Source organism: Neophocaena asiaeorientalis, unplaced genomic scaffold (genome assembly GCF_003031525.2).
Source record: "Neophocaena asiaeorientalis asiaeorientalis breed wild unplaced genomic scaffold, Neophocaena_asiaeorientalis_V1.1 scaffold24, whole genome shotgun sequence".
In the NCBI taxonomy this organism is placed as follows: domain Eukaryota; kingdom Metazoa; phylum Chordata; class Mammalia; order Artiodactyla; family Phocoenidae; genus Neophocaena; species Neophocaena asiaeorientalis.
This window is the reverse complement of record NW_020185317.1, coordinates 788,053-814,166: the sequence shown is the minus strand read 5'-3', so window position 1 is coordinate 814,166 and position 26,114 is coordinate 788,053. Positions and strand designations below refer to the sequence as shown.

The 26,114-nt window shown below is 37.2% G+C and overlaps 1 protein-coding gene across 1 annotated transcript in view; it reads right to left on the bottom strand.

Annotated features, from left to right (window-relative positions):
• DNAH7 (dynein axonemal heavy chain 7) overlaps positions 1-26,114 on the bottom strand; it is a 284,014-nt gene that overhangs the window by 161,260 nt on the left and 96,640 nt on the right. The window contains exons 16-23 of the mRNA XM_024733634.1: positions 25,304-25,576; positions 24,206-24,333; positions 21,827-21,905; positions 18,279-18,503; positions 16,265-16,411; positions 13,554-14,239; positions 11,178-11,364; positions 1,378-1,571 (exon numbers count right to left, since the gene is read on the bottom strand). Of these exons, the coding sequence (XP_024589402.1) occupies positions 1,378-1,571; positions 11,178-11,364; positions 13,554-14,239; positions 16,265-16,411; positions 18,279-18,503; positions 21,827-21,905; positions 24,206-24,333; positions 25,304-25,576 (1,919 nt within the window). The remainder of the gene's footprint in view (positions 1-1,377; positions 1,572-11,177; positions 11,365-13,553; positions 14,240-16,264; positions 16,412-18,278; positions 18,504-21,826; positions 21,906-24,205; positions 24,334-25,303; positions 25,577-26,114) is intronic.

The following is a 26,114-nucleotide window of genomic DNA, read 5'->3' as shown; positions in this document are numbered from 1 at the left end:
GCCTAAAAAAAAAAAAAAAAAAAAAAAAAAAAAAAGACAATTCTTGCCTGCACGGATTATACAGTCCAGTGGGAGATCATCATTAATGGAATAATCACAGAAAGATCTGTAAAATTACAATTATAATAAGAGCTACATGAGGCTTTGTTTCCAACACAATGAATCAAAAGCTGTTAAAAGTAATACAAGGACCAAACCAATCTTGACCAACAGATAAAATACTAATCTGAAGAATCTTCAAATGCACAAAAAGTAAGATATTTCAACTGGGATCTTCAGAGACTGCTCGCAAATTATGAACTAGGTTTAGTGCTTTAAGTAAATCAACTACTTTGAAGGTGCCCAACTTTAGTCTATTCATTGTGATACAGATGGAACTGACTAAATTCCTCATTCTTGGCACATTACAAATGACCAATTGAATTTATCTTTCAAACAGGCAAAAAATGGGCAGAGTATAAAAAGTCAGGTGGAAATCTGAGTCTAAATTTATCTTTTTGTCTGGATTACTTGTCTCCTACTTTGAAGGCACAAGACACAAAACTGACAAATTTAACAAATGTCTATTCACTGACTGATGTAAACCAGACTCTCTTCTAAGGAACAGGGAATCAGCTGTGAGGGGGAGAAGGTCGAAAATCTCAGCCATCATGGAGCTTATATTCTGCTAGAGGAAAGCAAACAGTAAACAAAGAAGCACATTATAGAGTAAGCCAGATGATAAAAAGTGTGCTGAAAGAAAACGAGGCAGAGAAGATAATCAAGAAAGGTGACTAGGGAGTGCTGGAAGGGGGTGCCATTTTAAATAAGTGGCCAGGGAAGGCCTTCTTGAGTGGCAGATGTTTGAGCAGGTTTCCACAAAGATCTAGAGGAGGTAAAAGAAGTCTTATGGATATTTGGGTGAGGAGGATCCCAGGCAAAGAGAACAGTACGCTGAGGGAGGAGGCTGCCCCTTTTATGGGAGAATTACAAGGACTGTAGCAGAATAAACAAGAAGAAAGCTAGTGGGGGATGACTAGGAAGGATCATGGGGGAGCACCTGCATGGGTGACTGCAAGCCACTGAGAGGGCGCTGACTTTTATTCTGCATGGGACGTAGAAGAGGGATGTGTTCTGAAAAATCTGTAAGACAATATGTGATAAAACGAGAAATCCACTCCAAGATTCATCATATTTGGAAAAATATCATTCAATGATATTCCTTACACTTTTAATCGTTATTTAAGTTGATTATTGATATGATTTAGAATAGTCTTGAAAAAGGTTATTACATAAACAAAATCATATATATTTAAGTTCTGCATTATTCTGAAAATTAAAGGCAACAAACTTAGCCATGTATTATATACATATAATATATATGTATATCTTACTTACCTAGTGGGATCTTTAGTCTCAGACAGTATCTCAAGAAGTTCATCGTTAGACAAGAAAAAGAATCTGGGGAAGAAGAGACGCTTCTTTTCCAAATATTCATTAAGTCCTTTAAGAATGAGTTCCAAAAGTTCATTAGATTTTTTCAGCCTCTCCAGCATTCTCTCAATAGTTACAACTGCCAGAACATGTTTATCCTAAAAATAAAAAATGTACAACTCAAAAATACTTGATATTCATATTGACTTTATATTCCTATTATTTTTGAGATTGCATGGCTTTAATATAACAAATGTTATTCAAAATTTAAAGTGAATACTTACTTATGTTTTAAAAGTACTCTTGCATAGTCTAGATCTAACCAGCCCTTTAATTGTGTAAAAGCCACGTTGACTTGGTCCTCATTGATGTTGGCCACAATTTCTCATTCTAAGTTGGGAACTGTGAGAGACAATGAGTGTGGCAGGAGTGGGGAGGGGGACACTATCTGAACTCACAAGAAGGACAGGAGGAAACAAAAGAGTATGAGATATGTTTGTCTATTGTTCTTCGAGGAAAAGTACTCTAAAAAGATGTCACCATTATAATTATTATTTTGAATATTATTGTTATCAATAATAATAAAATAACAATTCCTGTTTTATGAGGGTAGATAAAAATAAGGGGTTGGGAGCGTGGAGGAAGGAGCTTTCCATAAAGATCTTACATTGCAAAGAACTACCTTTGGAACCGCATTATAACACTCTGCTTGTTGAAGGACTGAAGTTCAAGGTGTGTTCTTCCTGAACTCTCTAGAGACTAAGATTGTTCTACTTTCAAGGCATGGATTTCTGAACATTCTATCACTTGAAAGTGTCACCGTGAGCTGTTTGCTTTAAAGGGATTCAAACACAATCAAGTATTTTTAAAAGCTTTCTTTCATGCTGTAGGATTCAAAATAAGAATGATACCAAAAGCTGGTCTTAAGAACTGATATTTTAAGAAATAGTTTACTGATTTCTCAAAATACCCCTACAAGTAACCACCAGGCTTATGAAAATATTTAGAAATACATATTAAAACACAATCTAGACAGAGCTGAAATAAAATTCTTTTTACTATTTTTCCTTAACACATGATTGATGTCATCCAGGTCTAGTCTTGGTCTTATAATCCCAAACTCAGTGTTCACCACTGACACCAATGACAAAGAAAGAAGAATTCTTTACTAAGTAGGCTTAGAAGTGTGAGAGAGAGGTGGCAAAACACATTAGAGATTTTAATCACCAGACCAAATAAACTTCATGAGAATATACTGGTACATTTAGAAAATTTACATGAAATTAAATCAAGGGAATATTGTTAAAAATTAAAAAGAATTTTAAGATTAACTAATTTAAACCTATTTTTGGTACTTAGCCAAAGGGAGTTTGGTACTGACTGTGAGATCAATCAAAAATTTCAACTGTAAATTGTTTCACAGAGAAATTTTATTCTACTGCAGGAACATGTTTTTGTTAATATACTTTCAATGTGACTGGAAAGATAATTTTCTGCTTTGTTTTGAAATATAACAATGTAACTTGGGAACACAGCAATTTAATCAAAGAACAAAATAATCATCAATACCTGTTTTTTTTTTTTTTTTTCAGTAGAACAGGTTCATATGGAATATGCAACGTATGCAATTCACTTATCTTTAAAGAGGCACAATTTTTTAAAGGCATTTTATTATATTTCCTAAGAGTTTTATGTTTCAACTAAACATTTAAAAATGCACACAAAAAGAAGCATGACAGAGATTCAGGTCATAATTTAATGTTCAGTTCATTCGACAAAGTATGGAGCAGTACCCTTGTACTCCTAAATTCAAAAACCAAAATGGTGTTCTTAGAGTGCCACCTTCTGGAAGAGTATGCTTCTCTTTGTTGGAAAAAAAAAATGTTGCTAATAAATGTGAAAACTTCCTTTCACAAATTAACAATGTTTGTTTTATTCTCAGCCAAAGAATTTATTGCAATTCGCTATTTTGGATCTGAGATTTGAAAGCTAAAATAAAATCAGTTATTTAAAACAACAGTTCATATTTCTTTCCCTAAATATTGCAATTACAAAAGAAATACCCCTTGGAAGCACTTAGCATTTGAGCAAAAAAATTTTTATTGGATTCCTGAGGTCAAACCTATTTATCTAGATCAGCTCAATGATGCTGAATCAAATATGCTAGTTCTGAATCAACACAGGCGATAATCTATGTACCTTGGTATATGGACTTAAGAAAAAAATATAGAAAAGTAATCAATCATCTCTGGACTGGAAACTAAACACTCTCTTCTCATGAGAAGGTAAACAGAACAGAGACTACATCAGATGAAGAGAAGAACAGACCTGGTTCCTAATCACTTAATTAACCTGACTCTCTATTTTCTTATCTCTAAAATGGAGATAAGAGCTCTCTTTCAAAGTTGTTATGAAGACCAAATCAGACAAAATATTGGAAGCACCTAATATGGTGCCTAGAACACACATATGCTTGAAACTACCCTTTCCATTTCGCCTTCTATAACTGTCTCTTGATGAGATACAGACAGAGAGACACTACTCTGGGGGAATTCATGGAGTAAGTCACTTACATCACTCCATTGGTTTAATGGAGTCAAAATAAACATTTTATAAACTGCCATCCTTCTGGTAAGATATTCATCATAGTAAATTAAAACTGGCTTTAAGTTCCTTTAAGCATTGCCACAAAATTCTAGTACAGAGTAGCCATCCCATAAATATTCGTTGAATGCTTGAGTGAATGAGGATGAGTTAAGCCTGCAGACACACAAAGGCACTCAAGGAACTTACGACCCCCCCATTGTACCAACTTATTAGCTAAGGTTCTCAAGACAGAACAATAAGATGTTATAACAGGAAGCTACCAGAAATTTGAAACTAAGTATGACTCCTTTGACGCTTTAATTACTTTTCACCTTTGGGGGAGGAAAAGGAATTATTAACTGCTATTACTTTTTGGTATTAAAGAAATAATTTTACAAATTTTACGTGTCTTCTTTTGCTTCACAAGTATCACCAATCTCATCAGCTTAAATGACAAGCTACTGGCTGATTTACATTTCTAAACCAATTGCCTGTGATATCAGGGCCTGAAACTTTAATTGGGGTACACAGAGAGAGCATTCTAATTACTGCTGCCAGGAAGCTTCACAGAAAGTACACTTAATGGAATTAAGCTCAAGCCAGTTCTATAAACTTCCAGAAGCATAAACTTCCAAATCAGAAAACCCTGGACAACAGAAAACTAATAAGATCCTCTTTAAACCTTTTAAGTACTAAGAAAGGAAATGTGCGTTCACTGAGTAGACCTTTATGCTCCCTTACAACTTTCAGATCCTTTGACCTCACCAAAAATAGAAATTCTTTCAAGATGCAGGATGTTTCTAGGATTAATCCAGCTCTTAGGACCCAGGTTTCTAACACTGACTTTTCAGAGAAGGTTTTTCAGAATTCTTAGAACTAGCAATAATTCAAGGATCAATCTCAATTTAACTATTTACCCACTCACTCAACAAATATTTACGGAGGACTTGATAGATGTCAGACACTGTTCTCAGTGCTTGGGCCACAACATGAACAAAACAGACAAACATCCCAGCCTCCATGAGGAGACAGACGATAGATAACAAACATAACAATTCAAAAATCATACACTAAGTTAAAAGGTAATAGATGCTGCCAACACGGAAAGGGGGATCAGGATTGCCCGGAAAGGCAAAGGCAGGTTTCAATTTAAATACGATGCTCAATGTGAGCCTCTTTATAAAGGTAATATTTGAGAAAAGACTTCAAAGAAGCAAAGGTACTCATTAGTTCTGCAGATATTTGGAGGTACAGCATTTCAGGAACAGGGTCCAGTCAGAGCAAAGGTTCTACAGCAAAGGGTGCTTGGCATGTGTGATTGAAAAAAAGAAGAAGGAAAAAAAAAGGAAGCTAGTGTGGCTGGAATAGAGAGAGTCAGGTAAAAGTTATAGGGACAGAGAGGTAAAAGGGTAGAGGGAGAAAATCAAGAACTTCCTGTTCAAGGAAACCATTGCCATGTCCCATCAGAAGCATTTCTCCCTTGGATACTAAGATATTTCAACTAGCAAGAACAAAAGCAGGGAAGCAAAATTGTGAGTTTATTGGGTGAATTGGTATAAAGTGTCACTATCATTTTCACTTCTTAATTTCCAGACCCATGTACTCTGCCTATGGGAGAAACTCTGTATTTGGAGCTGGTTGAGAACTTATGCTATGTATCCTCTAGAACTGCACCCCAAACTCACACTTTTCTTCCTGCTGGAATAGCAACTGAGTCTTCAACATGAGACATTCCACTTTTTACGAGGTCAATGCTCACATAGGACCTGTAAATCTTATGAGTATCAGTCAATTGCCTCATTGCCCTTGTAGTGTGGGTTCCTTAGCAGAAGCAATGTTGTGTGGAAACTGTGACAATAAGTCATTCTGTAAGTCAGTGAATGACAGTGTTGACAGAAGCTTGGAATAAGAAAGAAAATCCCTCTGGTGCAGAAAAATCACTGATCCCTTCTAAGTTGAAAGAGGTCCAATGTATTTAATTCCTTCTAAATGGCTGCCTGGTCCCTTCAGGTGTGACCCTGTTTCAGGAGCATGTTGTTAGTTTCTGCTGTTGGCAGCTTGGACACTCAGCAGTGTTGGGTAAGGGACCCGATAATGACAAGTCCTTCCTCTGCCATCATGACTTCTTTGTAGCTTGAGTGACCATATAACGCAGTTTGATGAGGAGAGTTCTGGTCTATGTTTGCTCTCCTAGCTTACTTATTAATTGCTTTAACTCTCAGAAATTCTGCAGTCTGGACAACATATCATGCGATTATTCTATTCACACTCACTGTGCATACAATGGCATATACTGACTGACATTCACAAAATAGATCAACTGGTCAACTAATATTATCAAGTGCCTCCTTTTGCAGTGCTGCATTTTATTAAACACTTACATGGAGCACAGATATACTCATATTCTAGTCTATTCTGTGATCCCTTATACCTCTTCCTCAGACCTCCTTGTTGCCAGTCTTTCAATCTTGTTTCTTCTAAGTCCTTGATCATACAGCCAAACTGTTTGCTACTGACTTTGATCAATGTAGAGCCACACTGCTGGCCATTTGTATAGTCAAGGTCTAAAAAACCCCTAATGTTTATTGAAGTTGTAGGATTCCCTTCCTACTACCCTTTAAGTCAATCCCCTAAGTAGGGGGCGGGGGAGGTTGTAATTTCTGCTTCTGGATGATACACAAGAAATATTTTGCAGAAATCTATAAGCCAGTCTTTAATTTCTTCAAATCATATCAAGGATTTTTGGCATTTCAACTTCATTTAGGTGGGCCATCACGGAAGCCAGGTTTTGGTCAAAAAAGCAAGTAAAATAGAAATCATTCACATCTCCCTGACTAGCTCGTGGAAACCAGGATCTCTGGTAAGCGCACTCACATCAATACATTTGCCCGTATCTAACTTAGGTTCTCCCTAGGCAAGCACTATTGCCATATAATACCTCCTTTACTCCTTAGGATTCCGGCAAGGGAGGCTCTCAGTGTGAGGGTCAGCGTACCCAAAGTCAATCAACTCCACCCAATTGTCCCCATTCTCAGTTCTCACCATCCCACTCTTTCCCAGTAAGTAAATTATCTTTCACAGAACAGATCTGGCAAGGCTGTGAATTAAATTACATTGTAATTTGGCAACCTGCTGGATCAGACCCTATAATTTTTGGCTATGTCAAATTTGTAGCTATGAGAATTAAGAGGTTCTCGAGGGCAACCACAGAAGCACCTTAATCCTCTGACCATGTCTTGAGCAAAGAATTTAAGCCCTGAATTATGCCATTTCTTTCATTTGTCCAGTGTTTTAGAAAAAATTCAGCCCATCTCACACCCCTTGTATTTCAGATTTGTACTCTATTGACCTACCACAGCAGTCAGTTGGTCCACCAAAGCACTGCCTGTAAAACAGACTCTTCATTCCAGGAAGCCAAGAGAATAATTTAAGTAAGTAAATTTTGGAGTGCATGCCAGGTACCACCAGTGTTCCATTTTCAGATGGTAACTAGATTTTAACTACCCTAAGATCCAACTTGGTCATATAGACCAAGATCCTAGATGCCAACTTGGAGGGTTTGATATCTTTATTCAGAGTTCAGTGCAGAATCCTTCTAGGTAATTAAGCAAAAGGGAATTTAATATAGGGAATTAAGTTATTACAAAATCATTAGAAGGTCTAAGGGAGCACACTCCAGGCTGGGTTTCCAGGAAAGACTCCTAGAACCTGTGGAACTGATCTTCCAGGAGTGTTGCCACTTCTGCCTCAGTAAGGACAAAAGGACGCCACCACTAGAACTAACTGCATTCAAGAACACACCACGGTGACTGTGATTCTAGGATCAGAGAGCAGGATCACGAAGCCACTATCATCATCGGCTGTAAATACCCATAAAACTGGTGACCAAACACTGAAGTCTGTCGGAAAAGAAAAAAAAAAAGGTGATCTTACTTGACAGCAGAACTAGCTAAAACGGCAAGAAGATGGCCACTGTATGCCTTCCAAATCCCAAATGAGTGCACCTAATCATCAAAATCGAATTCACTTCCAGAAACTTAGATGCTAAGGAGTCTGGGAGACACAATTTTAGCTTTCCAGCTCACTAGAAAGAGGTGAGATGCTTGGTGCCAAGTGATCATATTTACTATAGTAAAAGGAAAGAAAAATAATGACTCTATACTTGTGGCCTGAAAAACAGGGGGAATAGTGTTCATATTTACTGAGATGCGGTTAGACTACAAAAGGAAAAGGTTTGCGGAGAAATTCAAGAGTGCCTTTTCCTGCCTTGTACGAAATACAAAAGACTCATGTGGATCAAAAGTCAAGTTTGGGTACACGCAAAAGATTATCCACTTCCTTCAACCCCAAATGATGGGCAATTCACTGGTCCTGTATTAGGGAGGGGGCCCAAGAGAGTCCCTAGAAAGGTTTTCAAGTGCATGTAAAGAGAGGAGGCTAACGTCTTCTTCTCCAACTGGAAGTCTGTTCCATCACCAGCATGCTGACCTGTGCCAGTGCTATCAGAACAGGAGAAGAACTCTGGGAGAAGGTGGTATGGTGGGACAACCAGGTGAAGGAAGGGCAAGGACCATGTGCTCAAGGTTACCAAGAAGTACAGAAGATGGATCCCAGGTGCTGCAGACCCCAGGTGAAATTAAGGGCTACAGATCTGTGAAATACTACTAGAATATGGGGCCAAAGACATGCATATGAGAGGAATGTGGCAAAAGCCATCATTGGTAGATCAGTTGGAAGATGGAGTCAAGTCTGGCAGAGGATGACCAAACCTAGGGGAGATGCTCAAGATAGCATCCCTCAGCAGCCAGAGCTTGTCGGGGTCTTCACCTGTCCACACTGAGTTAATCTGTGGACTTCACCTCTCCGCAACTTGTCAAAAAGCTAGACTAGTTGTGATGATCAACTGTAAAGGCACAGTGCAGGTACCAGAAACAGGAGGCCGTCCACCTTATGACCACCAAAGAAAAGAATAGCCAATTTGGCTGGATCGGTTACATCAGTACATTTTCTCTCCCTCTCCCTCTTTTTCTCTCTCTCTTCCTCTTTCTACTTTCTCCCCCTCCTTCCCTTTTTCTCTTCACCTCCTCCCTACCTTCTTCCTGTCCCAATACCAAGTGATAAGACCAGGAAAGAGAGAAGCAGTGTGGGAGAGCGCAGTCCCCACCCCAGCAGAGCCTCAGGGTTACCTGACTACGGGTAGGAGAAGAGTTCTAAGTAGAACAAGAGATTGAGGTTTTCAAACAGGTACAGCTCAGTCTTCATAGGCAAAACTATCTTAATAACCAAAAGTGACTGGAAAATTCTGGAATTACACTGAAAGGTCACTAAGGGAGCTTTCCCCAGTGAGAAACAGCCTTTGGCCAAGCGTAGTTAGGAACAGGTACCAAAACATACAACTATTTCATGCTTATACCTTAAGGAACCAAGATAACCTCAATTCAAGCCATTTATATTAACAGCATCATTTACATTCTGTTTTTAACCTCTGAGCCTTTTCTCTTGGCATAGTTCTAAAAGAACATTTATTAGAAACCCATAAGACTGAAAGTGATGGCTTTTTGTACCTAGCATTTAATCCAGTGGCTTCTACTATACAGATCATCCTCATTAGCCTTCCTGAGAGAATATGGATTTATGTTTCCTTTCAAAGCTCCGGAGAATATGGACAAAAGCTGTCCTGAATACTAACATATCGAGAAAAAAAAATGTAAAGCCAATTGAAGAAGATAATCAAGTCTTATAGCAAAAGTAAATGAAGTGTCATCCAAAGAAAACTGCTTATTTGGGAAGGAGAGGAAGTAATGCTTTTCTGTTAATATGTTTTTAATGCGGTTTTATAGAATTGAAAATCTTTCTCCTTTATTTACTAGACTCAGCATAGCTTCCCCTTTCGCAGGCATTGAACTATCTATAAAATTTCCCTAGCAATATGAATTTTGAAGAGTATTTTGATCGAATGTCAAAAAAAGAATTTTTTTAACTTCTAAAATTATATTGAATAGGAGAATACAAGCATCTACTTTTTTTCTTTTTTGGGCAACAAAAAAATTCTACTTCAACCCCTTCCAAACAAAAATGTATACATGTTTTAAGGGTTTTGCCCTGTTGTAAGGAAACAATATAAGAAAGGCTAAATTTATAAAACAAATTAATTAGAAATGTGTTACAAAGTGACTCACCAGTAGGCCCTTTAAATATGGAATTCCAGTGTGATTAATTCAAAAAAGTTTGGTTTATACAGAAGCTTTGTTTCAAGTATTATTACATAAAATGAAGTAAACTTATTAAACAGACCCATGTCCATCTTATGGAATATTTTCCTATAAAATCATATAGTTGACATTGATACAGTATCATCAGTATTTAGGATTAGAGTCACAATTTTCAAAGTTTAAATAATAAAAATATGCATATTTCCATTTTAGGGTAGAAAAACTTCAAGATAATACTCTTCCTATCTTACAATATTGTATTTGATCAAAACACCAGTAGAGAAGTTTACATTCATTTAATGATATAATTTAATAGCTAATATTTCTTGTATTTTAATCTTAACTTCCACTAACACACAAACCACGCTTTGCAGGCAGTAAATAAATGTCTTTTGAACTGAACAAAAACCATACCTTTTTTGGTGTTACTGGTTTTTATTAAATTCCCTCCTTAACTTAAATTCTAAGTTCTCCACTGTACTTGTATGGTGATTGATTGGTAGATTGCATTTTGTTTGTATTTATTGGGCTCTTTAAGTATATTTACCTTTGCAGCAGCTCTTCTTTTTTTTTTTTGTCCCTACAGAGAAACTTGTTGATTGAGCAGTTGGCATGTTGACCTTTTCCCACCATGGCACATTTCAGTGGTGGTGCAGCCAGTAACACGGGGGCCAGAGAATAGACAGGACAGTGCGTGCTGAGCACACCGTCTTCCTACCAGAGCGTCCAGTAAGAACCACTGCTAGAACAACTATCATTAAGTAATGCAAATTCAATTTTGACCTTAATAAGTAATCAGGACAAAATACCTATTTTCCTTTTGATGTTTCTTGCTCCTGGGATTCTAAAATAATATCTGAAAAGAAGCCTACGTGGGAAAAAGACAATGGCTTATTTAGATTGTTTTGAACACAAAAATAATGTCACTTCAACAAAACAATCACATTCTCAGAGATTTTTACCTACCTGTACTACGCTTTTCATTATATCTCTCCATATTTTATCCACGGTTGTAAATCGTCTGCCTTCCTCAGGCATTTGAGACATAATGTCCGGAGAACTAAAAATGGGCTCTAAATACAGCCACGTGGCTTGGACCTTGAGCCATTCATCCAGAACCTCCTGAAGCAGCAGGAGTTTGCCCTCCCATTGCCTGAGAAGCAAAACACAGTGGCTCTTATCAACAGCAAACCAAGCAATGTTTCCGATGATAAAACTCAAAACCATGACTAGGCTGTCAATCTTATATGCAATGGTGTTATTCCAATTTCCATTCTTCTACCTACTAGCTTTGTTCTACAAAATCTGTCTCTAAATAATAGCATCAACGTTTATGCTAATACAGATATATACATGTTAGATGTACCTATCTACAAATGGGTTGGTTTCTGTATATCAGTAAACCTTTCTGCAATCCGATTCTATGGACAAAGGGTACAAACTGAGAAATGAGATTTTAGAGATACTAATGGTATTCTCAATCAAGGGCACTCGGAGCTTCTTAGGAAAGGTAATTGCATCCAAGATTTATTTCCTTTAACATTCTTATTTTTTCAGTTTTTAAAAACTTTGGGGCCATAAAGGCTTTATTTCCAGAATAAAATATTTCAATTCATAAGATATAACTGGCATTTAAAGAAAAATCTACATAATCTTAAATACACTAGTGTGGCATTCGTGAGAAGGAAGCATTTTTGAATTTACAATGAGTTATCAGTTTATTTCTAAATATGGAGAACAAAAACAACTTAACTTCCTCAAGAATAAATATTATAATTACAGCATAAACTGACAATTTTACAAGCACAGTTCTATGATCTTTGCATGTATTTGCTCTATCCTCACAACAACCCAAGGAGGCAGAGTCCAGAGTGTTGTATCTTTTTACCAATAGGGAGACTAAGGTACATAGAGGTAAGTACCAGGTTCAAGCTCACTCAGCTAATAAACAATAGAGCCAGATTTGAACCCAGACCGCTGTAACCACTACACTATAAGAGATAACATAGCCATAAAGAAGAATGATTGGTTAATGGCAACAAAACTTAGAGATGGGATGGCTTTATGTGTAGATTCATACATTACTCGTCATTTATAATTTTAGATTGTTAAAACCAAGAAATGTATACAGGAGTTCAAAAAGTCGCCAGGCATTTTTAAATGTCTTTCTAAAATACCTTCCTTTCAATGTTCATCAATAAATGTGTCTTTCACACAGAGAAATGAACGCCTCTACTTCCTTCTGGTACTCTTCCCTCTTTCTCCATCTAACCCCTGACTAATGCAAAAAATTTCTCACTAGCTAATGATCTCATGAACAGTCCTTAAAAATAGAATCTAGATATACCACTTTCAGAGAAGTTCAAAAATTACTCTTGATGAGCACATTGGAGCAAGCTGGGCAGGAGGCACAGCAATCAAACACTGAGCCAACACCAACAGCTGAGCAAGCTCAGGTTTAGGATAATATATCAATAACCAGAGGCTGATATCACCAAGCAGGTAGCTTTCCCTCACCATGCAAATTCACACTGAAGTTGGTAGTCTGACTTGGATTTACTCTTTTTTTAAGATAAAATATAAGCTGCTTAAAACAAATCACAAAAAATTTAAAAACTGACAGGATGGGCTTCCCTGGTGGCGCAGTGGTTGAGAGTCCACCTGCCAATGCAGGGGACACGGGTTCGTGCCCCGGTCCGGGAGGATCCCACGTGCCACGGAGCGGCTGGGCCCGTGAGCCATGGCCGCTGAGCCTGCGCGTCTGGAGCCTGTGCTCTGCAACGGGAGAGACCACAACAGTGAGAGGCCCGCGTACCGCAAAAAAAAAAAAAAAGAAACTGACAGGATAAAGGTCAGATTTAGTTGGCTGTGTCAGACGCTCAAAATTCCAGACGAGAATCATAGTTTCATGCTTTTGCACTTATCTAGCCATCCTTTATGCATATGACTGGAAATTACAATAGGCTTTGAGGAATCATCGACAACAAACTAATTAGTATATTTGGAAAATTACATTATCATCTTCAGTTTTACAGTTTATATGTTCTATAAACTGTGTTCATAGGCATGAGACTATTTTTGAGAGTCAAATGTATAAGATCAGATTGTGGGCAATAAAAACGAATATCTGGAAGCTGACTGTCTACTACCTTTGTTATGAATATACATGACAGCAAAAGGATCAGGACTCTTCCAAAAGCAATAAAGGTTATCATTGCTTACAATACACTATTTAACATATTAAGCATAAAGTACAGAATCAATTTTTAAGAACTGGATATGACATATGAGTGATAATTTTGGTAACATAGTATAAACACTGTCATATAAATAACACTTTACCTCATTTGTTTCTCATAGGGTTTAATGAAAGGAGACCCTCGCATAGTTTGTGTCTTAATAATATGGTCATCCAACAACATCTGAATTTCATCAACTGATGACAAAATAAATGTCCCACTTTCTCTATAAGGAAGAATGACAAATTCCACTGCATCCCATTCATTAATCATCTTCTCCATGGCCTTTTCGAGAGAATATTCTTTGCTAGCTGCTTCACTAATACCTTCAAACCTATCTAAGTATGGTTCCAGATTCATATCTAAAAAAGAGAAGACAGTGGAATCATCTGCTGGCTCCAGGGGGTAACCAACGATGCTGGACATGGCCTCCCAGTGCCTGGGGCGCAAACCAGGATTACAAATCACTTGAATGAGAGGAATGTGCTGCTTGAAATCTTCCACCTTTGCTCTTACTTTTTTTGTCATTGCCAATGCATGTGGAGAATCATGGAAGGTTTTCTCCAGCTTATACAGTCCTCTCCAGTAATTTCCAACTTCTGTTTCTATTTGGTCTGGATTCACCTTGTGATACGGTCCTTCTGTCCATGCCCTGTGTTTGGTGCTAAATTCTACAACAGTTTCATAGAGACGAAGATAAGGGTTCAAACCATCTTGGATTTTTTTACGTTGAGGATATATTGATGGTAGCCAACCAAACGCCTCCTCCTCAGCATTAAGCTGCTCGATCTGGAAGGACAAGTATTAAGTATGTTATTCTGAAAGTGAATGATATTCAAAATAAAGTTTTAAAAAATATTTATATCAAATGTGACCAAAAAAACCTCTCATTAATCCCTAAAGTTAAATTAGGCCATAACTAGAAAAACTGAGCAGTGATCTTTTTTCCTATTTGCTTTATTTTGTTTATTTTTGTTGTTCCTATTTCTTTTTTATTACAGTTTCCAGAGAAAAATGACTGGTTAAGTTAGTTAAAATAGTAAATTTATATATATAAAAAGTCTCTGCCCATCCAGATATACTGAGGATATAGCTTCATTTATTTTATTTTATTTTATTTTATTTTTTTTGCAGTATGTGGGCCTCTCACTGTTGTGGCCTCTCCCGTTGAGGAGCACAGGCTCCGGACGCAAGGCTCAGAGGCCATGGCTCATGGGCCCAGCCGCTCCGCGGGATGGGATCTTCCCGGACCGGGGCATGAACCCGTGTCCCCTGCATCGGCAGGCGGACTCTCAACCACTGCGCCACCAGGGAAGCCCTAGCTTCATTTATTAACTCACAAGAACTTAATTACTTTTTTAAAAATTCATTTATTTATTTATTTTTGGCTGCATTGGGTCTTTGTTGCTGCGCACTGGCTTTCTCTAGTTGTGGCGAGCGGGGGCTACTCTTAGTTGTGGTGCGTGGGCTTCTCATTGCAGTGGCTTCTGTTTGTTGCAGAGCACGGGCTCTAGGTGCACGGGTTTCAGTAGTTGTGGCACGCAGCTCAGTAGCTGTGGCCCACAGGTTCTAGAGCGCAGGCTCAGTAATTGTGGCCCACAGGCTTAGCTGCTCCGTGGTATGTGGGATCTTTCCAGACCAGGGCTCGAACCCCTGTCCCCTGCACTGGCAGGCAGATTCTTAACCACTGTGTCACCAAGTAAGTCCCAAGAACTTAATTACTTTTAATAAACACAGCATTGTGTTAGATACTGTGGAAAATAGAAAAAAGTATATTGCAAAGTACCAATTCCAAGAGTTAGTAATCCAGATGAGGAGTTAGATACCAATTATTTAATAATATAAGGCAACAGAAGAGATGTGTTAGAGCAGTAGCCATTTAATATAAAATGAATGGTGTACTTTTAAAAATGCTATCACTCAGAGACAAGAGAGCCTGCTGAAATAGCGCAATCACAGATGCTAGAGAAGCTACAACCAGGGCTGGGTCTTGAAGGTAAGTAGGATAAGAGACACAAGGAAAGCATTAATTTCCTCTTAGATTAGTAGTGAAGTTGTGAGGATATGGGAGATGTAGATGAGAAATCTATAGAATTGAAAAGAGTGAGATAGATATGTAAATTATGTAGATTACTTAAAATTTCAGTGGCATCAGGTTTAAAAAATCTACAATTTCTCTTGTCTCAACATACATTTACATATCTGAGATTATTATAAACTATTTAATTACCTGAACAAATATTAAAATCTTACAATATATAAAAAGTGGTAGAGCATCATAATATGGTCTGTTTTCATATTTCCCCTTTTTATAAAAAACGCAATTAAAAATTTCAAACTTCTAACATGGCAAAGAGTACGGCTTTTTCCCACCCAGCTGCTTCTAACGAGACCACTGATTTCTGAAATAGCGGTACTGGGAACAAAGTAGCTTGATGGGAGAAAATAATGGACCTAATTTAAAAACACAGCCACCAAATCTAAGCTGGCTTCCATGGAGGTGGGAAATCTAAACAGTAACCAGGTGTTATCACATAACGTAAATGATCAAGATTAAAAAGCAGGTGCAGATATAACTCTATCTTTAAAAGATGAAGGCCACTGAAATGTTATTACTACCAATAGAAAACAGCAATGCTGCTCCCTCCTTGAAGCATGTCTATAAAATCTATTGGTGCCATTCATATTCATCTCTAATTAAATGTAGTTTAACTCTTTTATTTGAATCCATTTCTTAAAGGTGAATACCCAATACAAATTCAAATGCTCATTCTGTCGAACTAATTCATCCTATTAAGAATTTTAAAATTATACCTTGTCTGCTGCTAAATCCAACTTTCCGTTCAGTGTCTGAGCCTTTTTCAGGTACCGCTGTATATCTTGAAGATCTCCAAATGAGTAGAATTCTTCTGACTGTTTAGCATAACTCTGCAATTCCTCCACAAACCGTTCACACCGTAACTGATAAAAACAATTATTTTCGTTACTATTTTTAAGAGTAAAAACCCCTAGGCATCAAGAGAAAATTTTAGAATTTGTAAGGATTGTCAGAATTATTATTATTATATTCTGTCACTGGCAAAATATGAAGAAAGGGATGATCTTGAAGATGACTGGGATTCAAAATATACAGAATTTTTAAGAGTTGGGATTTAAGATTAATGGATTAAGATTCCTATAATTCACAAATTAGAGAAAGTTTACCCTTGTATTATCAAGGTAAGAAGTTCTAATAAAATGAATAAGAATGTGCTAAACAATGGTATTTCTTTAGTATGCTAATGAAATACGATCACTTGAAAAAATCGCACAATAATCAAGTATGAGGCTAACAGTGAACTCCAGTTTTTTTTTAAGGCCTGTAAAGGTAGCATTTTTACAAACAACTGGAAAAAACGGAATTTCTTTAATTGCGTTCTGATATTCAGGTATCTCTTCAATCAGCAATGCTAAAACAAAGGATTCCAAAGTTATTTTTCGTGTCCCATGGGCTCTTTTCACAGGAAATAAAAGAAATAAATCCAGATTTAAAAGCCGAAAAACGAAACCCTGCCAGTATAAAACAGGTGTGTGGTTTTTTTTTTTTAATGAGAAAGGCTTCTTACGAAATTGTCATTGGTAAGGCATTCCACATTAAATGGCTCTTGAAAAAACAGCTCTGAATAAAATATTCGGAAGTCAAATCCAGGTTATTCAAAAATAGATTTTATAGATTATCTAGGTTGATTTCTGTCCTCTTTGGTTTTCTGGACAATTTATTGCTCTGGCCCAGTGGGGGAAGGAAAATGAGAGGACAAATTCATTAACATTATGTGTAGTTTGTAGAATGGTATACATTACAACGAAGTATAGCTAATTCTGGGCCACCTAGTGACCTCCTAAGGGTCTATTATATTGTAGCATAAGCATCATATACTCACGATGCTTTCTACAGGTTCTAAAAATTTCTGAAATGGCCTAAACATAAAAAAGAAATATAGACTTAAATATAGACTTATAGTTTAAAATGAAGGGTTTTTTTTGTTTTGTTTTAAGTCTATAATTTATTCTGCAAACAACATATGCTGAAAATGAGACAGCCCTGTCATCAAGGAGCTGACCAACTAATGGGGAGATGGAAATAATAACATAATGATCAGATAATTAGCCTGGTGCAGGTGTGTTAAAAGTGTCATGGGAGCAGAGGAGAAGCAGTACTGAGGTCTGACTGAAAGGGCTTCTCAGAAAGTCAGCTGACTTTGCTAGATAGACAGGCGGGGCGGCAGGTCACTCCAGAGAGAATGGAGAGAGCAGGTAAGAGATGAGAGGTGTAGGAGAGCGGGGACCAGAAGTTGCTCAGGGTTACTGAAGAGTCAAGAGCAAGAAGTGGGGAGAGGTAGGAGGTGAGCCTGGACAGGTAGATGGGGGGGATCACACACCATCTTATACGTAGGACACACACACCAAAGGTTCAAGTCGCGGAACGTTACAGTGGTGGTTCTGGGCACGGTACTTAGGCAAGTTGGTGATTATGAGGTGTGAAGGCTCACCTCACCAAGGGAGCTTTGACCTTAATAAAAAATAAACTCAAGACAGTACTATAAACCGTATAAGATAAATACTATTCTTATTAATGCTCATTTGTGGGCAATATATTCAAATGTTTTCTCCCTTGAAAAATGAAGAAATGATGGCACATCCATCCATTATGTGTCCTATCCTCTACTAAGACTTATGAGAGGAGAGGGCTAAGATATACTATCTGTGAAATAGAGGAGCTGACATTGCTATGTAAGAAGTTAAATATTTCCAGAAAGTGAAAATAATTTAAAGTATCCATGATTCCCACCTTAAGACCTTCTTGATATTGTTCTGTTTTCTCCTTAATGATCTTCCTGTGTTCGTCAAAAATTTCATCCATTCTTCCATACCACTGGAAGAGATTATTATTTAGCCTGATGTCTGCTGGAGAAAAGTTGGTACACTCAATGAGGAAGGCGAGGCAGTTTTTAGAATCCACCAATCTCCGTCCCAGTTCAATCATATCAACTGTCTCTACTTTCTGAATATAAGCCTGAGGGAAAACAAAAATTACAGATGGCATTTTAAGGAACAGCTCATGTCAAAAAATAGCCTGTAGAAATACACTGCATAAATATGTACAGACTTGTTAGAAGTATAGACTTTTGGTTCCAAATAGGGGACTGCAGCACAGTCTGCTTCTCATCCATCCTGAAAACCTTTACTGACAGAGCAGGGTGAAAACCAGAAATACTGAACAACACACAAAGAGCACTGGAAAACCAAACGATGCTATGGTTCTCTGGAATATAAGAAGCAGATGCTGAGTGATATCATTTATTCTTTCAGAAGAGCATTTCGGGCACCTATTATGTGCCTGATACTGTGCCAGGTGCTGGCAATACAGTGTGACAGAAACAGACCTGGGCTTTGTCCTCAGACAGCTTATAGTTTAGTGGAGGGGACAGTTAGTCAAATAACCACCAAAACAAATGTAAAATTGCAAACTTGCAACAGACACCAGTGCTGCAACACTTTCCTTAGTTATAAAACTAAAATATAACTGCAGAGAAATTTAACAAGGAAGGTGCTAAATCTATGAGGAAGACTACAGTACTTTATTGAAGGACATTTTAAAAGTACCAAATAAATATGGAAACCCACGGTAAAACATAATATTATAAGATGTAAATTCTCCTCCCACCAGTCTAGAAAGTCAATGCAATTTCAATCAAAATTGCAATGGCATTTAAAAAAAACTAAATTTGATGTAATTTTAAAAGTCTCTGAAAGTACTCAAGAGTAGGCAAAGATTATCATGAAAAAGGAAAACGATCGAGACTAGCCCAGCTAAATAGCAAAATATACTACATAGATGCAATAATTTAAACCGTTCCTGTTCTGGCTCAGGAGTAGAGAATGGAACAGAACAGAGTTTAGAAATAGATCCAAGTACAAATGGAAATTTAGTGTTGAAAGAGAGGCATTTCAAATCAGGAGTGAAATGACAGATCATTTAATAAACTGTACTGAAGTAATTGGCTATTGATTTTGGAAGAAAGTAAGAGCCCTATTTACTTAGTAGAAGTACAGAGAAGGTATACTGTTAAGTGAATAAAATAATTTGCAGGAGTAATGATTCTGTTTTTGCAAAGACAAAGCTCTGTGTGTGTGTGAGTGGGTGAATATATAGGTGTGTGTGTATGTGTGTGTGTACACATGCACATGGAGGTGCCCATGTGTATGGACATATATACATGTAGCTCTCTCAAACCTCTTTTGAAACATACTAATTTATGCATATATCTTAATAATATAAATTCTGAAAGAAACCTGCTACCCCACTGAAAAATGAGAAAACTGCCAATTACTTGTACCTATCTGTGTTTACCTTCCCTGTTATACCCCACACCTCCCTGTCTATGAAGTAAATGCTTCTTTTCTTAATGCTTTTAAAGTTCTTTTAAATCTCTAATAACCACCTCTCTCTGGCTCTCCCTTTTCATCACTCTCCCTAGTGCCATATATACACATAAGTTTGGAAAGAACCATTACCCCAAAAAAAGGAATTATGGAAAAAGAGGAACTTTTACTTTGTACAGTTCCATATTGTTTAAATTTTCACTTTTGTAATTAAAAAGATAAAAAGGACATTGCCTTAAAAGCTTTCATTGATATGTCATTCTAATTAGGATGTTTTTCTGTTGCAAATCCAAACAGTGATCTAAGTGAAAATACATTTTTGTAATTTGGTTAATCAGCTTTTTATGTAGTCAAACAACTGCATTTTTATTTCCTCTTACTGATAAAAAATGACTAATGTCTGTATTGAATAAACTGAGAAGATATTTATACCCTTAAAAGAATAAACTTTTTCAAGATACAGAAATATTTTAAATATTAGGTAATGAATCCTATTTGCTAATTCTGTGAAATGTTTCTATGAACAATAGAAATTCACACTAAATAACTCCAAATTCCTAAATACTTCCAGTGATGGTTAAGAGGGTAAATAAATAACACTCTTCATACTCAGTATTCATTTTTTTCAAAGGAATTTCCAGCTATGGAACTCTCCAGCTACCTTTCAAATCATCCATAATCAAAGTATCACTTGATGTTCTATAATAACTCATGTAAAATATAAAAAATTCTAAAAAGGATATCATAGGTTTGTTTGTATTTGATACACACACATACACATAAATTCACAGGTTAAGAACCCCAATCCAAGTACAAATACTTTAAAGGACATAGAACCCTTTAGAGGCTGATATGTAAAATTTGGTTCTAGTGATTTTCACAAATTTTTCTTTAAGTGAATAATTTAACGTACGTAATCATTTGAACACCTTTTGTAATTTCCTACCTATACAAAGTTTTGAATGATTTAACATGTTTTGCTGGGTTTGCTTAAATATTTTAAAATCTAGGAACACAAGGGTTCTATTTTGGATCTTCAGATTGCTAGAAAAGGAAAAAGAAGATCCTGTAAAAGTGTAATGTTGTAAGAATGGAAAAGGAACAAAATAACTGGATGATTAACCAGGTGTTTTATATTATTTTATTACCATCAGGTAGACTTCAAGCAGAGGCAACAAGAAAAATGATGCAAGACTTCTCTAATATTTTTAGTACCATAAGTCCTATGCTCAAAACACTTTTCAGCAAACTACCACAGAAATGTTTAATATATAATAAAAGCCTATCAAAAACAAAATAAAATATTACTTAAGGATTAAATATTTGTTGATTAAAAAAATGAAGGATGACTGCATATCTCAGGTTGCCCAAGACAGTCCTGGTTTATGCCTGTTGGCATGGTAACAATTATTAATAGTGCTCTCAAAAAGATTCTTGTAGACAACTGCATTAATAACTCCAATACTTCACCTCTCCCACTGTCTGTCCTTGTAGTGTCCTCTCACTGGCTCTGTGGCCATTTTGGTCAACAGGCTATTCGCTAATGTGACACAAGCAGAAACTTGAAAAGCATTTGTACAACTGGGCTTGCTTTTGTGCCTCTACCATACCATGAAGACATGCCCAGGTGAGCCTGTTGAAGTTTGAGAGACAAGCGAAGCAGAGTCAAGCTTCTGAAGCTAATTACACTAGTCAACCCAGCTGAGAACTAGCTGATATGATTGAGTCCAGAAGAACCATCTAGGAGGAGTGTCCAGCCTGAATCACCAAACTTCACACTCATGAGGGGTGTGTGTGTGTGTGTGTGTGTGTGTAACTTACTATTTTAAGCCTCTGTTTTAACTTTTGGAGCGATTTGTTATTGTATTATTATGTCAATAATTATAAAAGCTGGGGAAAAAAAGAAAAACAATTTACTTACACACACGACTATACAGAGCTTATAAACAATACCTTCATTTCCATCAGTTCTGCTGTATTTGGAGGAGTGCTAAGAGCCTTTTCAGATATCTTCTCAAATTCCTCACATAATCTGAAACACCAGACAAAACCCATCTTCTGTAATGAAATTTTATTCCTAAATATATTCCTGTGTACTATTTTAATGTTCTATTACATGAAAAATACAGTCAGATTACCTTACCTATATGACATCTAATCAATTAAAAGCAAATTTGTGCTCATTTACTCATTCATTCAATACACATTTAATGATGATCTATTCCATTCCCAACTATAGTAATAAGTGACGGAGGTACACAAATGTGTAAGATGCAATAATGGTTCTCAAGCAGTTCACAATCCAGTATGGACAGCAAGACTATGAACAATCATTTCCAACCTAGAGTTTTAAGGGCTCTACCAGAGATTTAGTGGAGATGGCACAAAAAGTTGGTCTACTTGGAAGGCATGGTTAAAATGGGCCTGTGTGCTCAGAAGCTTCTGGTAATACGCAAATACTTCCTACGGATTTAGGTTGTGGGCAATATAAACAATGAACTTACTATGGGATTTCTAAAAAAGAGTAGTGAGAGCTAAGGAAGTTCAGATAACATCTGCAGAAATTTCTTCAAGAAGATTGGCTGTGAGGTGAAGGAGAGGGAATGGATGGTGATGATGTTGGGTTGAAGTGGAGGGTTGGAGGACGGAAGAGGGTTTTGACCGTGTTTGTAAATTTCAGAGGCAGAATCCACAGTGAAGGAGAGATTTAAAATGAGACACAGAGGGGACGACTAGTAGAGCCAGGTCCAGAGGGATGGGAGGCAAGGGGGCTGAGCTCATAGGTAGAGACGAGAACAGTGATTGGCTGACAGACTCTTGACCTCTGAGAATGTGGGGAGGCAGATAGGGAGGGGTTCGTAGAGAGGTGAGATGAGACATGTAAGGGCAAGGAGTTGAGGGCATTTGTATCTAGTGGTTCCTATAACAGTCCTGGTATATCCTCTATACAGCCAGTGAGTCTGGTGAGAGGCATAGTTAAGAGAAAAGGGGAAAAAGTAGAACTGGCATGAGCTCTGGGGGCAGCTAAGAGGCAGGGAAATAGTTATGAAATTAAAGCAAATATTTCACTCAGCACGAAATGCTGTAAATAAAAGACATTTTCACTATTCTTCCAGTACTTTTAGAGGAAAAGGTGCTTTAAGCTGAATATACTGTTCTGTTTCTCAGATAAGCCTCCCGAGTCCTAGCCCTTTTCCACGTGGTGCCTCCCTCTTCAGCCTCCCCCGCTCACAGTATCCGTGAGAGCAACACAACCCACTCCTTGTTCTTGGAATACACCATGCCATTTTCATACCTATCTCACTCCCTTCTACATATTATTTCCTCTAACTGGAATTATTTCACCCACATCATTCACCTGGCGGACTCCTACTCATCCTTCAAGATGAATTCCTACATCACTTCCTCTTTGCTGACTTCCCTGATTTTCCCCCTCTCCTCCAAACCTCACCCTGAAAGGAAATTAATCACTTCCTTCTCTACTGTTCTATTCTGTGGTTCAGGACAGAACTTATGGCACCCTGTTGTAATTTACTGAATTGGATGCCTATTTCTCCTTCTACAATGTAACTTCCTTCAGGGATTTTTTTCATATTCAGTCCAAGTCTCTAGTGCTGTATCTGACGTATGGTAGGTAAATGAAGCTCCCTCCAGGCTTCTTACAGGCTAAAAGAAATATCTTTTTAATGCTTTTTCCCTAACACTATAATTATAAAAAATTCTGATGATTTGGGGGTTTTATTCCATGTAACTGATAGCAGGAAAGAGGTTTCTGGAGCCACACTATCACCAGTGCTAGAAAACTAACTACACTTCTTGTCTTAAACAGGTATTCTGCTTCACACATTAGCATTCTGTAAGTTTACTTAACATGAGTCAGTTTTCCTAAAAATCTCCAGATCGGACAACAAATGAGTTTGTAGTTAAGGTAATGTGTTACCATGGCCTTGAAGGGTAATTACAGTAAAATGATGTTCCAGATTTGAGATCCTTGACAACTACTGTGTATATCCACTGTGAAAACTCACTTTGTGTATTGATTACACAAACTTAAAAATCTGAAGTTAGATAATGTCCACCTGACTTATACAAAAGAAATGCAAACACATTTTAACACCACCCTAATTCAGACAACTGGGAAGGCACATTCATGGTGAAAAAATACTAAAAATCACAAAATAACACTTAGAGCCAAGTTGAAATAAGTTTGGCTTTATCTTTTCTTTTCTGTCATTTACGACACTGCTCTAATCCATTACTTTAGTTGAGTGACAGTTGATTCTATTTAATTCCTCCACCCGCCAAAAAAAAAATATAATATTAAATAAATACCTTGTATTTACTTCCTGATGGTCTCTGAACATTTTAGCTATAAGTTTTCCACAAATAATATCTGCTCGCTTCACCAAAGCTCTGATTAATTCCTCACAGCGCATTTCAAACATTCCTAAACGAATAGTCTGCAATGTTAGGTATTAAAAGTTTAATAAACATGAAATGACATAAATGATTCCCACAATTTTGCTTTTTTCCATAATATTGACTTGTGTGTGTATGATCTAATACAACTGAGTTTTTTATTTTAATATGATGCAGGCAGGGTTTTGCAAATACTCTTTTATATTTTACCACTATCTTCTGCATGAATCTCCTTGAACAGTGTATCTTGGAAGCCAGTTCTATTTCAGGACAATAATTGATACAAAAACTTTGGAGAATTGAGTTATTGCTACATAGATAGTGGGATTTAAATGTTATACTTTCTCTGTACAAAAAAATAATGCATGGTCATGGTGGTAATTTGGGAAAATATAAAAAAGGACAAATGAAGAAAATGTTTAACTACCAGTCTCCTACTAAACAGAAGTAACCACATTTTGGTATAATTACCATATTTTCCAAAGGATTTGTACACACCAAAGCAAAAAAAACAAATAGTTCTTGATATTTTTGAGGGGCCAAGTTAAAATAAATTACTTAAAAGTCAGGCTTAGGGCTTCCCTGGTGGCGCAGTGGTTGAGAGTCCGCCTGCCAATGCAGGGGATGTGGGTTCGTGCCCCGGTCCGGGAAGATCCCACATGCCGCGGAGCGGCTAGGCCCGTGAGCCATGGCCGCTGAGCCTGCGCGTCCGGAGCCTGTGCTCCGCAACGGGACAGGCCACAACAGCGAGAGGCCCGTGTACCGCGAAAAAAAAAAGTCAGCCTTATAGGGTACACCTTCAGCTCTATGAACATAAGAACTATGTGTTTTGTCTCCCTCTGCATAGCCAGGGCTTACCACAATGCTTGGCACATAAAAAGGCCCAACAAACAGTTTTCTGTTAATGAAAATGGTCTAATTCTTTCACTGTATGGTCTAGAAATACATCCTAATAAAACTGGGAAAAGATCACTAGGTACAAAGAACAGTTGTACAAAATGGGTCATTTACCTTTCTAGATGTGTACTGTATATCCTCTATGAGTTTTTGGTACCTGTGAATTTCTTGTATTATTTTCTCATAATTATGATTTTCTGCAAGGAAAGCATCAGCATCTTGCTCAGCTTTTTTGGTAATTAAAAAATCATACTTGTCATAGAGTCTGAGGTGCTCATTCAGTGCCATGCTCTCACATACAACCACCTCCTTAATCTTTTCTTTGTGAGCTTCAACAACTTCCTTCAGAATTATCGGCTTCAAAGTTGTTGGTTGAGACTTACTAGCCTAAACAAAGGAATAAAAACAGTATGAGTTATTTAAAATACTTTAAATTAAGGTAACCATATCATTCGGCTTTGTAAAAATGCCCATCTTACCATATTGTCTTTTTTAATTTATTCACAAGTTCCCTTGGATTTTCTAATCTATATCTGTAGAGAGTCTAATTTTAAATCTCTAGGTTTCATATGTTTTGTTTTTCTTAGAGGCTACCTAGGAGTGTTTTGTTTTTCTGTATGGAGGAAAGAGCAGTCAATTGAGAACATACACAAAATAAGAGTTGGAATATCAAAACAGCAAAATCCATGTTTTATTTGTACAGTTGTATATGCCAGCTTAAAAGGTAGCACTCGCATCACACATTATTTAAAAAAAATAAGTCAGCTCAGTGTCATATGATCACAGTCTTTGATCACAGTCACAGCCCTTCTTCACCTTGAGGAGTAATGTATGTAGAACAAAGAAGCATTGCTTACTCATTCGCTGACCTCTGAGCTTTCAGAGGTCAGTGTGAACAGCAACCAGAACAGACTAAAATCCCTAG